Source organism: Zalophus californianus, chromosome 9 (assembly GCF_009762305.2).
Source record: "Zalophus californianus isolate mZalCal1 chromosome 9, mZalCal1.pri.v2, whole genome shotgun sequence".
In the NCBI taxonomy this organism is placed as follows: Eukaryota; Metazoa; Chordata; class Mammalia; order Carnivora; family Otariidae; genus Zalophus; species Zalophus californianus.
The window spans coordinates 50,901,337-50,916,844 of NC_045603.1; the positions used below are offsets into that span (position 1 = coordinate 50,901,337).

The 15,508-nt window shown below is 39.8% G+C and overlaps 1 protein-coding gene across 1 annotated transcript in view; it reads left to right on the forward strand.

The window, feature by feature from the left end:
* The first annotated feature begins 4,015 nt into the window (after positions 1–4,015).
* The window catches only part of WIF1 (WNT inhibitory factor 1), a 67,523-nt gene continuing 56,030 nt past the window's right edge, over positions 4,016–15,508 (forward strand). Inside the window, exons 1-2 of the mRNA XM_027595839.2 lie at positions 4,016–4,547; positions 5,039–5,178. Of these exons, the coding sequence (XP_027451640.1) occupies positions 4,400–4,547; positions 5,039–5,178 (288 nt within the window). The 5' untranslated portion in view covers positions 4,016–4,399. The remainder of the gene's footprint in view (positions 4,548–5,038; positions 5,179–15,508) is intronic.

Consider the following 15,508-nt stretch of genomic DNA (forward strand, 5'->3'; position numbering starts at 1 on the left):
GCCAGATCTCTAAATTTTCCTTGAAGAAGTCATGAGAAGCCAGGAAAAGTCTTAAGAAGCTAGAAATCCAAATTTTATGAGAAATCTTTTGATTTTCAAAAGTCAGCCAGCCAAATGTTTTGGGATGTACTTAGGTCTTTACCTTTTCTTTTTAAAATAAACTTTATTTTTTAGAAAAGTTTTAGACTTACAGAAAAATGGCAGATAGTTTAGAGAGTTCTTGTCTACCCTTATACCCACATTTTCCTAATACTGGTACAGTAGATTGTCACAATTAAGGAGCCAATATTGATACATTAATATTAATAATTTATTCAGATTTCCTTAATTTTATCTAATGCCCTTTTTCTGTTCCAGGATCCCATCTGGGATACCACATTACATTTAGTAGTCGTGTATCCTTAGTCTCCTTTTGACTGGAACAGTATCTCAGATTTTCCTTGGTTTTGATGACCTTGACAGTTTTGAGGATTATTGTTCAGGTATTTTGCAAAACGTCCCTCAGCTTGGTTTTTCTGATGTTTTTCTCATGATTAAACAGAGGTTATGGGTTTTCAGGAGAAGGCCACAGAGATAAAGTACCATTCTCAAAACATACCAAAGGTACATATTACCAACATGACATATCCTGGTTGATGCTGACCTTGGTCACCCAGATGAGGTAATGTTAGGTCTCTCAACTGTAAATGCACTCTCCACCCCCCCTTTTTGTACTGAACTCTATGAAAGGAAGTCACTACTCACAGCCCACACTTAAGGAGTAAGGAGTTGTGCTCCGCCTCCTTGAGGATGGTGTTTCTCCATAAGTTACTTGGAATTCTTCTCAGCACAGTCTTGCATAACCAACTTCTACCTACCTTTCTGGCTTCATCCGGCTGCTCCTTCTCTCCCCCAGTCCAAGCTCTCTCATGCTACAAACCTGTACTTGCAGGTGCTGGGTAGTACCATTCTTTCTCTCATCTTTGTTCTTGCTATGGCCACTCTCTGGGCAGAGATGTCCCATGGCTTCCTCCCCCTGCATGTTCAATTCTCTTTTAACCTTCAAGATTGCTCAAATACCCAGCACTCCAAGAAGTCTTTCCGGAACCCAGTCTATATTAGGGGACTTTCCTCTGTGTCCCCAAATACCCAGTGCATGTCTCCATCCTGGCATTCATCCATCGCTATGGTTCATTCTTTATATCGTCTCCCTATTAGACCAATATTTTGAGAGCAGGAGGTGTCTTTTTACTTTACTTTGACTTGTCTTTCTATCCCCTGTGCGTATGCAGTCCATACATCAGACACCAGTGTTTTTTGAAGGAATGAAATAAAAAATTTACTGAATTCCAGATTAAGATTTCTTCTTTGAATTCCCAGTCCTTCTGTCAACACCCACCATATTTTGCATTGCATTATGATTACTTGGGTGCTTGTCTTATTCATTTTAATATCTCCAATACTCTTCAAGGGCTGAGATCATGTTTTGTTTTTCACACGGTTTCATGATTTTTTTTTTTTTGCTGCTGTTGTCTTTTCTGTAATTTTTTTAGGACAGTGTCTTGCACAAAATAGGTATTTAATAAATCTTTGTGGAATGGCTGAATGAGTTAATGAACAAATAAATGAATCTGCCTAGGAATGTAGCTGATGAGAATGGATTACACAAGGAAAGGCAAAATAACAGTCTCGAAAATGAGTGATAGAATTTTTCAAAAAAGAGATTTTTATTTTGAAGTAATCTCTACACCCCACATGGGGTTCAAACTTATAACACCGTGATCAAGAGTGGCATGCTCTACCCACTGAGCCAGCCAATAAATGGTAGAACTTTCATACCGAATGAGGTTGATTTGTAATACCACCTAGCACATTATTTCCAAATTTTTATCACGTGAAAATAAATATTACCTTTAATACAGAAATTTGAAACATGACTGTATTCTAAATGAAAAAGCCATTTTGCTCCTTAACAACAGAGAGTCAAGCCTGATTTAAGTCTTAGGTGGCCCTTCCCCCCAAAATAAGATACACCCTGTTACTCTTGGAAATAGCTGACTGGTGTATACCATTATGTTCTTTCCTTCCCTTTAAAATCCAAGGAACTCAAATCCAAGATTTTTTTTTAAATAACATGTTTTTCTAACTGTAATTAAATCTAATTCTTTCTAAGTGTCCACTGCTAAGGAGACGTGAATAGAGGGGGCCTCACTCAGAGGAAGTTGAATGGGGAGGGAATTTAGCCCCTCTTTTTCTCTACCCAAAAGTACACTTTATGAATATTTCCTACTTAGTATTTGATTATAACAGCCTGTAGAGGGCCTCCTTGCACCAAGAGCCATAAGGGGTTTGAGCACTGCTAAGGAAAAAAAAGTTTCAATTATGACCACACTTTCAGGAATCAAAGAAAATGTCTATTGTGTTTTGAAATTATCTTTAATTGAGAGACAATTGGTATTAAAATGTTAAAGGGCTCTAAAGATTGCCTAACGTATGTGAATACACTATATAAAGGAATAATTACTGAAATGAAATCAAAACTAATAAAATGTTTGAAAAGAGGTAAATATTTTCATTTTAAAGGAAGAATGGCTGTGAGACTTGGGACCTAATTATGATTTACTTATCAGTACGAGGTATAGTGGGTAAAAGAATGGGCTCTTCAATCAAAGTTCCTGGGGTTTGAACCCTGATTCTGCCCCTTACCAGCTGGGTCACCACAGGCAACTTACTGGGCCTTTTGGAACCCTGCTTCCCAACAGTAAAATGGAAATAATAACAGTACCTACTTAAAAGAGTTGAGGATTAAGTAAGCCTTTAAAGTACTTATAAAGTTTGACATTTCAAGAACTATGTCAAGTTCTTGACATAGACAAGTTTGAACTTGTCTAATTACTTTTAAAGATCAACAGTTGTAAAGTCGAAAATATTTCATAATTGGAAATACATATTTTGTTCTTTTTAGTAACTTCTCGTGACCTAACATTTATTTAACTAAATGCATGCACAAGTTCGGCTTCTCTTCTGTTGTTTGTTTGTTTTCCCCTCTTGAGGTGTCCACTACTCTACAAAGGACTGAGTGAAACACCACACCCTAGACACTTGATCCTTGGGCATTTGTCGCAGCATCTGGGTGCTAAAGAACAAAGAGAAGTAAACAACCCTTTTCTGAGTCTGAAATCTAAGGTTTTTTGAGGTTTTGTGGTTTTTTTGTTTTGGTTTTTTTTTTTTTTTTTTTGAACCTTTTGCTTCCGTTTTCTTTGCGCAGCCAAGGGATTAGGCAGGGGGCAAGTTAAATCCCTTCTGCTGGGGTCGGGTGGCTATGTTCGGCTGTAGCCCACTGCCAGCCCACTACTCTTCGCATAGACAAGGCCAGAGCTTTGGTCCTGCCTCCAAGCGCCTGTGATTTCAGTACCACCGCGCGTGCCTCCAAGTTTCTGGAAACCTCAGCAAATTTAAGAGCCCCCACAGGGTCAGGTACGCCTGTCATCCAGCGTCCAGGGAACTCTTCCTGGCGCCGCCGGGTGGGCATGGAGAAGAGCCTCCCCAACTGTGAAAGCACCCTCTTTGCCGCCTGACAAGTGCGGAGTGGAAGCCCTGCGCGCCGAGCCAGGCCCAGCGCCTGCCATCAAGGGCACCCCTGGACCGCGGGTCGGGTTTTACACGGATGGCAACGCGCCAAGTTATCAGCGTCGAGCGGCTCAGAGAGGAATGGTAGCGGCGGGAAGGGAGAAGTGGAGGAATATGCGCCTTCCTTCGGCACCGGCATAGGGATGGAAGTCGTCGTTATCCTCATTATCATCCCTGTCCTCCGCGCTTAATCAAGCCGTGCGCGTCAGCCCTCCGCGTTTCCCTCAGGCCCTGCCTCGCCAAGCAGGAGGCAGAGGCGAGGGACGTCCCAGGGGCCCCTCCCGACGCCCCTCTTCGCAACCGCGTACACCACGCGCCCCCTTCGCTCGCGCTCGCACCCGCGCCCCGCGGCGTGGACGCGGCCTCCGAGGGTCCCGCGCCGCCCGCGCGCGCCCCCTAGCGCCCCCCAGTGGCGGCCACCTGCGCCTCGCCACTCCTTGCTCGCACCTCATTCGCGCGCCCTCCCTTCCCGCTCTTCCTCTCGGGCGGTATTTAACCCTGGGGCTGTTGGCCTCGCCGTGCGTGCTGGCATCTCCTGCTTTGCCAGTCTTGCGTCTCCGCCGCCCCTCTCCCTCCCGCGCCCCCTCCGCCTCCCCGCCGGCGCCCGCTTTCCCCTCCCACCTCCTCTGGCTCTCGCGGGCTCTCTCGCACCAGAGCCTGGAGGCGGCACGCCCGGCCGTCTAAGCGGGCACAGCTTTGGCTGAGGGACGACTTACCGGCCGCAGGTTGGGTAGGTGAGGCAGAAGGAGGTTCAGCGGCGAGAGCCACCGGGAGGGCGGTCCTGAGGAGCATGGCCCCGAGAAGCGCCTTCCCTGGCGCCGCGCTCCGGCTGTGGAGCATCCTCCAGTGCCTGCTGGCGCTGCGGGCGGAGGTCGGGCAGCCGCGGGAGGAAAGCCTGTACCTCTGGATCGATGCTCACCAGGCGAGAGTGCTCATAGGTAAGGCTCCCGCGCCCACTACCTTCCCCTACCTGTGTCTTCGCTCTCTGCAGCGCTTCTGTTAAAGGAGAGATGCATGCATTTAAGTATGTTTTTACAACTTAATTTCCAGGGAAGGTTGCTCCCCTCCACCTTTTAATCAGCTATTTTCCACCTGAAAGCGTATGAACTTCTGTCTCCAGAAACCTAAGCTGATCTAGTGTTCTGATCATGCCTTTGCTAGTTTCTACAACCTTATGTTTTAGGGTGAACCCAGCGCTTGTTAGCACCCGGTGACTCCCTGTCCACTCCCTTTCCTGAAAGTATGTACCTGTTGGCGCTGTTCTTATCACATACAGAGGAAAATTAGTTGGTACCCAGACAGGTGCTCTGTGTATAGAAATGGCCCATACCAATTCTTTAGTGTTCTTTTTGCGTGCGTTTTCTGGTTTGGATTCTTTTAAGTTTGCCTAGTTTGACGGGTTTTTTTGTTTATTTATTTTTTTAAACAGGATTTGAAGAAGATATCTTGATTGTTTCCGAGGGGAAAATGGCCCCTTTTACACATGATTTCAGAAAAGCACAACAGAGAATGCCAGCTATTCCTGTCAGTATCCATTCCATGAATTTCACCTGGCAAGCTGCAGGGCAGGTAAGTACTGATAACCAAAAAGGGTGGAGAAAATTACCTTTTAATATTTCCACCGCCTGATGGCAGGTAGAAGTAATACTGTGTAGTGTGTGGGCTGGTACATTTTTACAACTTTGAAGAGTGATTTCTCATGTGATTTCCAAAGCAAATAAAGAATTAACTCCTGTTTATTTAAACGTGTCACATAAACTAAAGATTCCCAAAAGAAAAAGGTAAGCAGTGTCCCTAAGCTTGCTATTTTGATATGACTCCGTGTCTTCAGGCTGCTAGAGACAAATGCCAACATCACTTCTTTCTATGATCATTGACATTAAAATTTAATGTAATATCTATGCCAGAATAAAATATGTAAAACATGGGGAAAAAAACCGAAAAAACCATAATATCTAAAAGACTCTTTGCCATAGTATATACCAATCACTTTTGACGTTATTTATACTTTACAACAAAATAAAATCTGTAAATATTTTTGACATTGTGCATTTGAAAAAATTTTTGAATGTTATTCACTGGAACAGTGTAAATGCTACATATTTCTGGTTGAAGTTCACAACTTCAAAAAGTGTAAGAACATTTATAAAATATTGCAGGCTATTGGTTTTTTTAAGTACCATTTAAAATACTTTCATATGGAAAAAGAAAACTACAATATATTTTTATGAAGAACTATTCCTTTTATTTTACAACATTACCATCCTTTGTATGTTACCTTTTGTACAGTTCCAGTAATACATAAATGACCTCCAATTTTGGAAAGAAAGGGAGGATAAATATTATATGAGTTTAATTTCTTTTGTGCAGTTGGAGAATTTACTCTAGAGGACAAAGGGTAAGTAGTAAATTCTTTTGCTCTTCAGTTGGTAAAATGTGTCCACTATGAAAATCATTGTAACTATAATTAAAATCACATTTTCAGGTCTTTTTTTATTCTAAATTTACTTAAATGGTTATTTTCATGAAGAATGTGATCCAAAAAACACTTTATAAAAAGTAATTATTTTGAATTGAAAAGCCACTTTGGGTCCCTCTAATTATCTGTTATATTTTGGGTGACCATGACCATTTTAAATGTCTTTTTTCCCTCAGGTCTGTTCTCTCATATTTTTTTTCTAAAATAAACCAAATCTAGACCCATCAACACTTCCATTGTTGTAAAAAAAAGAAATAGATGTTTTGGGTCCACCAGAGTTCATAACAGGAAGGTCATCTATTCTAATACCCCCATTTGGTAGATAAGTTCACTGAGGCTCTTATTGCTCTAAAGAGATTATTCCTTGTATTCCTATAATTCCCTCTTCATACTTTATGGACAATTAATTTTGGAATAGTGCAAAATCAGTAATAAAGCAATGGATGGCCTTTTACCATCTCCTTTCTTTTCACCTGAATCTATCTGTGTTTGACTACCTGGCAGAGGAGATCAGTATTAATTCTGTAGTTTTAAAAAGGATATTTTCTTTCCCTATTCCTTTATGAATTTATAAGAACCGTTAGACGATAGCTTAACTTACACCCCCTTCCTGGCCGAAAGGGTTTGGTAACTGTAGGAGAAGCAGAAAATGTCAACAGTTCTCATTTATTTATTTTTCATATGCATTTGTCTTCTGGAGAATGGAATTTGAAGCAAAGGCTTAAATGCCATGTCATCTCCCCTGTCGCTTTATATCATAGTGCATGTTTGCAAGCACTGATATATTGTTGAGTACAAAATGAATTGCGAATCAATCTCAGCAATGTCCCTTGTAAAGGATTAGAGAAGATATTGGGGCTAGCATGGAGATGAAGCTTCTAGCATCTTTCTCTCTTTTGTTTAGGTGTTGATCACCCTTGTGGATTATCTCATTACACAAGACAATGTTAGGACCTCAGTTCAGTTATCTTGCTCTTTATGCTTGGTCTGCTCTGGATAGGTTACCATAAGTAACTACATGAACTCTGGTGTCTGTTTTAATTAGTTGGGAGGGTAAGTGAGGCAGGCAGGATCTACACAATGCCAAATAGCGGGACATTGAAAAATATTATTTAAATTTTATTTATTTTACTCAATAAAGTTATGTGACTCTGGCAGCATAATTTTTGAAATGCATGGAAATTTTGAAGATGAGAAAAATAATCACTTCAATACCAATTAAGTATTTTGAAAGGCATCTCTGGCTAAAGCCAAACCACATCAAAACATCTACATGGAAAATGAAAAGTTCATTCCATTATCTAGTTATTTCATCCAAATAATATCAAACATTTAGGATTTCAACACAAGCAAAAACACACAGCTGATTAACAAAATTTTTTAAACTTAATATTAAAGCGTTTTGGCAACACGTGGAGAAAGTTAAACTAACTTTAGGATTGAAGACCTAGAGGCAGTAGGTGTTATCTCCTTCTAATAAATTATTAGTCCATTAACCCAAAGTATTCTTGGGGCCATTTGAAATAACTTTTATGTTCTACTTCAAACAAATGCAGATAAAAATTACAGTGAGATTCATTTCCCCACATCAAGTTGGTCAGGTTTTTAAGAGTGTTTTGAGTATGTGGAAAATGGTGCCTGCTTGTATGAGGCTGATGCCCCGTTAGGCTTTTTGCAAGACTATTTGATTCTGATAGCAAAAAGCTTGATAGACATCCTTTAACTGGGAAATTTTACTTCCAGAAATTCATCCCAAGGAAATAATTATGGATATTAATAAAAATTTAGGTGCAAGACTGTTCCTCATTGTGCTATTTATAAAAGTAAACATGGGTAGAATTTAGAGGTCCAGTGATAGTGGCAGGAGAATGCAATGAAACATTAATAAGAGTATTCTAGACATCAAAAAAAGAATATTCTAGACATCTACTCACTGCCGTAGAAAGATATTCATGACAGATTAGGTCAACAGCCTATCACAGTATATTCTCTTTGATTCCATTACAAAATATGTAGGCAGACATAGGAATAAACATCTGATGTATCAGAGGTTTTTTACTGATAGGGAACTAGGAAGCATTTTGAACACATTTATGTTCCTTACATATTGGTAAATATTGCACTCAATACACTGTATCTTCAGCCTGTAACCTCTGATTCTCCAAGGTGTCAACATTAGTTACATCTGTGCATATTACATTTTTATTTTTCCGCAATGAGTGTGTATTGATTTGTAATTTCAAAAACTATTTTACATTAAATGTGTGCAAAGCGCTATACTTTAGAGTTTAAATTTGCATGATGTTCTACATTATAAATAATTTACTTATACTTATTACCCAGTATCATTTTTACAGCATAAATCACTCAACAAAATGGTAAAACAAATGCTTTTCATGACTGATCATAACTACAGAGCCCAGATAATTCACTAATGCTTATCTGATTCTCACCAGATTCTTTCAAGATCCCTAAAAATCTGCCTAGGAAGGCTTTCCTGTCTGAAACCAGATGACCTGACCTCTTTCACTGAAATCCTCATTTTCCATAGAAAACCCTGTCTCTACTCTATCTCCCATTTAAAATACTCATTTTCTGACATGGCCCTTCTCAAGGCCTTTAGATCAGAGAAGAATTTCTATTAAAGAGGTTTAGGCTTAAGGGATTTTTAGTAATTAAGGGAAAATACCCTTTATTGTTGTATATAACTTTTAATAGTTGATATTTTTCAATGAGGCATTCCTTATTCTAATTTTTCTCTAAATTTGGGACAGGTAGGGGCCATGAGTTACCATTTTGGTTTTCTAAATGATGCACTAATTAAACATTTTATTTGGAAAACAACCCTTTCTAAAATTAATGGCTTTCAAATAAAACTTTAATGAGAAGTTTTGTTAGACAAATCTGAATTCTAATATTAGGACACCGCTGCTGATTTCCATATGAACCAATTTGGTTCCAGGCCAAAATTTTTTGTTTATATAGATCATTTAAATAGATTTTTATTTATAAAGATCATATAGACTTGATTTTAGTTACTGTAATATAATCTATCACCTGCATATAGATGCTAAGGTACTATGAATCTAGTACCCAGTGAATTGGGCATCTCTTTTTATGTTGGCTTTTTTTTTTTTTAAGCAGTGGTGATGGATTTATGCTGAGCCATTTGTACTAGTTTTCCAAACTTCTTATGACCAAATGCCTGGATTTCTGAGATGGTTGGCAAGGGTTGGGGTGAAATTGGTGTGTATGGAATAGAAATTCTCTGGGTGAAGATAATCAGCCAGTATTAACTTCCATACCACCACGTGGATTACCAAGCAAGCTCTAACCATCCAGGTCCAGATCTTAAAGTAAGCTTGTTTTCATGTATGGTGTTCACAATTCTTATAACTACTGGAAGTCAGTGATAGAGCCTCATTTTTCTCAATTGCAGGATGTTTAAAAACAAAACTGAAAAGTGTCATTGTGGATACGGGAAAGGAAGAGGAGAATTTTGTCTGATGCCCTGGGAAGTGGGTGGTCACATGTATATTTGAGAAGAATTGATTATTGAGTTAAACTGCAGAAACATGCTCCTTTGTGTTATATATCACCATAGAAAACAAAATACTACATATACTGAAGGTGCAGTGTCTCGAGTGCAATATTTATCAATATGTAAGGAACATAAATGTGTTCATAACTCTTCCTAGCTCCCTATCAACTAAAAAACTTCTTGAGGGCGCCTGGGTGCCTCAGTTGGTTAAGTGACTGCCTTCGGCTCAGGTCATGATCCTGGAGTCCCGGGATCGAGTCCCACATCGGGCTCCCTGCTCAGCAGGGAGTCTGCTTCTCCCTCTGACCCTCTTCCCTCTTGTGCTCTCTATTTCTCATTCTCTCTCTCTCAAATAAATAAATAAAATCTTTAAAAAAAAAAACTTCTTGAGTTATTTCAAACTGCCAGAAATAAGAACAATAATAATACAAGATCAAGTATAAGAAAAGCTCAAGAACTTTACTGGGATAGTGGTGTCTTCATGAATGATTCCAGTCAGTAGCACCCAAATTCAGCTTTAAAATGAGGAAGGTACAGTTGGCAAAAAGAAAAGTCAAAAACAGATCATTTTCCTGAAAATAGACTCATATTTTTGTGAATTTTTTTTAAAAACTGGAATCATTCTACTGACATGTTTCTGTAATATGAACTAGATAATCCAATTCTGTCATTTAAATGCCCCTAAAGCTCCAGATAGCTTGTTTTTGCAGTATAGTGTTTGATATGATGTCACACTAGTCCCATTAAACTGGCTGTAGTGTGCAGTCTCACATTTCCCACTGGACTGGTTGAGGAAAGCAGACCTGTATGAAAATGTTTCTTTCCTTCTTTTCTCCCCCAACAAAAATGAAAGAAAGGCAATAGAGAAGTGAATTTTAATTCGAGTACTTCCTCTCCCTCTTCAAAGGAACTGCCAAATACCCTTAACCATCTTCTTCTAATTCCATAAGTTATGGTAACACTGATTATTATTATTTAAGTCCCTTAATGTGTACTGTCTGCATTTTTTCCTAATGGAGTTATGATGGTTTGGGTAGTTACAACCCAAGTGGTTGCATACTTTCATACTCCTGGGGTTGGCCATCATACCTTTGCAGTGGTTTTATGTCATCAAATGGAGGAAATGCCTCAGTTTTTGACCCCTGGTCCATGGTTTCAAAGTGGGAATGTGAATATGTTTACATACTGTGGGCATGATTTTTTTTAAGAAGGTACTCATATCAAAAACACCGCTTTAAACTTTTAATGTTTAGATTCTGCTATGCTGTGGTATTTTGCATTGTGGTGTTGTGGACATGCCACTAGGGATCAAAGAGTAATTCTGCAGAGAGCCCATTTCATTTAGCAAAGCAGGCATGTGCCAGCCATCTGTTGTATCTGCTGATAGAAAACAGCAGTAAGTTTCTCAAACTTTCGCCAGAAAAAAAAAAAAAGCCTTTATTGCTTAGAGGAGATGAGTTACAAGGTACCTTGTAAGCCACATCTGGTTCTATAGCGATTTACATGGCACAAATGTAAACTCTGCTATGTCTTCCGTACACGGTGGTATAAAAGGCGTGTAAACAAGCCCTTCACCGCTATCCTCTGTGTTTATTACTGACTTTAAAATGCTTGCAGAAATAAAAGTCTTTTAAATTGTTGTGGTGAAGTGGAAAGGAATGATATTCAATAAAGCATTTTGTTTTGGATTAAACTCATTTCATGTCAATGTCCCTGATGTGTTGTGAGAGGAAAAGTTTAAGGGATTAAGAGTTTAGTGAAAATGTTCTTCATCCTGTAGCTGGATCTCTGGAGGAGACACTGGCAAGTCAGAACTTCTTTTGCTGCAATAATTTAGCCAATATGCCCCATTTGCCAGCCTGGGAGTAACTTGGTTACATTGCTGTGAACCCTTCTTGGATGGGGGGGGTCATTCTCCCCTGCAGTGTTTCTCTGCCTCAAGCACTCAGTCAATCAACAAACATGGACACTGAGTCATAGAGCACACAAAGAGGAATAAGCATGGTCCCTGCCCTCAGGAAGCTAATAGTCTAGGAAGCAAATATTCATCATACTCATCCAAATGAGTTAGAAAGTATAGGATTGGTTGAGAGCACAAAAAAGCCACTCTTTTCCCTGCCTGGAGGAACGAGAGGCAGGAGCTCTTCACTGAGCTCACTGAACAGGTGATGTCTGAATTGATTCCTCAAGGATGTGGAAGCATTCATCAGACCAGCAAGAGAGGAAAAGTACCTTCCAAGTGGAGAGCTCAGGATGTTCAAGTGCATGGACGTCTTAAAGGGGAAGGCATGTTCTAGGTGATCATGAGGGGCCTTGTATCCCATCTGAGAGGTCATGGAAATTCAGTGAAGGGGATGTCAAGGTCAAATAATGGAGAAGTGTTCTGGGGGAGGAGAAGAAGGTAGAAACAATTCAGGGAGATTTCTCTCTTCTCTGCTGTGAAAACAATAGACTCAACATTTTGCAGGTTTGTCCCAGGGATATATTAAGTAAATTTTTGGTTTATGTGTTGGGTGGACAGTGGCTTTTCTACAATCATCAATTAGCTCTTCTTTCTTATTAAACTTTTGGAAAACTCTGTAATGGTTAGTCTCAGCTCCAGGTTAAATTATCTTTGGCAATTAGGGTATGGAACTATTAAAATATTTCATTTTGTGAGTGCATAGAACTTCTAAAAAAATCAATTTAATTTTCTAATAGAACTAGAACTTTGAATTTAATGTAAAAAGAAGCTTAAAAAGGAAAATAATATGTTGATTTGTGAAAGAATTTATTAAGCATCTATTTTCCACTCCCATACCTTTTTAAGTATCATAAAAGTACAATAAAGGTATAGAAATTACATTTGGCAGGTGATGCTGCCTTCCGTTTAAATGATGAAAAGTGGACACTGGACATAGATGTATTTAAAATAAGCCTTCTTCTTCAAGTATTAGACTTCTGAAACTTACTAAAGTCAGGGGCTTCCAGGTGGCTCAGTCAGTTAGGCATCTTGACTCTTGATTTCATCTCAGGTCATGATCTCAAGGTCATGGCATCGAGCCCCGTATAGGGCTCCATAATCAATGGGGAGACTGCTTGAGATCCTCTCTCTCTGCGCCTACTCTCCCCTCCAGGAAACACACACACACACACACACACACTTTCTCTCTCTCAAATAAAGAAATAAAATAAATCTTAAAAAAAAAAACAAAAAACCTTCTAAATTCATAGGACAATTTCTGTTCTCTTTTTTTCTCAGACGTGGATTTTGTCTTCTTTTTGAATTTTATAGACGAATGTGATTAAAGAATTCTTGAAAATTGTCAGGCATCCTTTGAAATGCATTTACCTGAATCAAACTCATAGAGCAGCTATGTCTTGTATGAGCCTGAGACAGGACAGATTCAGGATTGACTTCTTAGCTGACAATATGAGGAAGGGCATGAACATAGTTCTTGCTTCAAGGCTCTTGGCCAGAACACAGTTCATATCCTAGGGAGGCAAAACATGATTAAGGACCAATTCTCTGCCCTTGAGAAAATTGGAAGCTAACTGGAGAGGCAGGTATATACGAACAGATCATCCTAGTAATTGCTGGGAAGTGGTACTGTAGCAGCACTAGGACATTGTCAGCTTATAACGAGAGCACAGAGTGCAAGTAACTCCAGAGCTGAGTCTGACTATTGAGTTAGCCAAGCAAAAATGTGGAAGAGGGGATGTTTTTAGGAAAAGGAAACAGCTTAAGGCAAGGTATAGAGACCAGAAAGACATTATCTGGGAACCAATACTTTGGTGTGGCTGGTGTGTATGTGCAAGTAGGAAGTAAAGAGGTAGGCAGGGGCTAAGTCCTAGAGGACCTTGTTCAGCATGGTAGTGCATCTGGGATTTACTCTACAGACAATGTGGGGTCAGCCTATGAAAAAGTATAAAGCAGAGGACAGTAGCGTTAGAGTTATCTATTTAGATCCTTGTGTCGGGTGATGGAAGATAGCTTTGAAGGGGCTTGACTGCAAGGAGAGAAATCAAGGATAATAGGATACAAGATCAGGGATGAAGAGAAGAGAAAAATGGATTGGGGAAACATTTAGGAGATAAAAATCCAAAAATCTTGGTGTGCTAGAAATAAAGAGCATCTCATCTTCTCCACTGTCTGCTTCATTAACTTGGCAGTAGCCCTGTTAGCCTTTCTGTCCCCTACCCCCAAGCTCATCCTTCCTGCCCCAGGGCCTTTGCACACGAAGTTGTCTCTGCTAGAATTCACTCCCGCTAGATTTCTGTGTGGCTTGCTCACTCATTTCCCCCATGCATGATCAAATGTCACCTCCCCTAACAGCTTTTCCCTGCCTCTCCTCTGTAAAACAACCACCACCACCCTCATTATTCTTGAGTCTCCTTCTCTGCTGTTCATTTTTATGGCCCTTAGAATAATGATTATACCTGATTATATTTTATTTTAATTGTTCAAGCCTCCCATTCAATGTAAGCTCCTGAGAACAAGGACTTTGTCTTGTTCACCATGTAACTACTCCAGGTCCTAGAACAGTTCCTGACACACCATAAGCAGTCGATAACTATTTGTTGAATGAATTAATACATAAGGTAGATCCCATTATTATTCCCATTCAATAGATAAGGCGACCGAGGCACAGAGGAGCAAGAGAAACATAGGTAGTAAGTGGCAGAGCTGGAATTCAAACCTAGACAGCGGAGATTTAGAGTCCTTGCTCTGGTAAGTGCTAAATAGAGGTATGATCACAGAGTGGGAACACAGAGGAGGCAACAGCTAACTTTGGCTGAGGAAGGAGGGGAAGGCTTTGCCAGAGGAGATACAACAATTGAATTGGGACTTGAAGCTGTTTAATCAGCTGAGACAGAAGTCAGGTGTGTAGGAAGGAGGGCTATCACAGGCAGAGGCAAAGGATCTGTGCAAGTGCATTCTGGGAGAGGCTAATGGTGCCCTAGACAGGGACTGGATGTATGTATGCAAGGGAAACATTGGAGGTCAGGGCCAGGGGGGCAGTATGTGTGTGTGTGAGGAGATGAGGCTGGATGTTTGGGAAGGGCCAGAAGAAGAAACAGTAAAACCCGTGGAAAGGTCACTTAACCCAATTCTTTTACCTATAAGAAAAGCAGTTTTGATTACCTCTAAATGCCTTCCAAATTCTAAAATATTATGATTCTATCTCTTAAGTGAAGTATCTTCAATCATTTAACATTAATGGTAATACTTTCATTCAAATTGCAATACCTGTTTCCGTTTTTTTAAATCAAGGCAGAAAGATTCTTCCTCCAAAATTGTCTTATTTGTTGTCAAATTTAAAAAAGTTCATCTCAGAATACTCATTTATCTATTGTATGTCGATGATAATAGTCAATACTTGCGTAACACATACTCTTGGCCGGTCACTTTGCCATATACTCTCTCATCAGATCTTCACAGAAGGCCTGAGGTAGGCACTAGTATTGTCCTCAGGTTATAAATGAGGAAACTAGGGCAAAAGGAAGTGAAAATATTTGCCTAAGACCATGCAGTATATATGTTTATATACTCAGAGATCTTCCTGTGATAACTTCTGGAATGTCTTCTCATTCAAAAAAACAACAATTCAAAGAACATTTATCAAAGCTTACTATGTGTTAGGTTCTGAGAATACAAATTTTAATTGATCTAACTGCCTTCTAGGAATTCACCAGCTGGTGGTGAAGACTGTGGCATATAAGGCAATAACTGTGTTGAGTTCTCAGGGCCTACATGTGCCGCTGGATGGGATTTCTTTCGTTGCATAAGGTAACCTGACCAAAGTGGCAAATTCAACCTGCCCGAGTTGAAATCCAGCTCATTTCACTTGTCAAGTCTGATAGCATGCCACAGAGCCACCTCTGTCCAGAGGGGACAC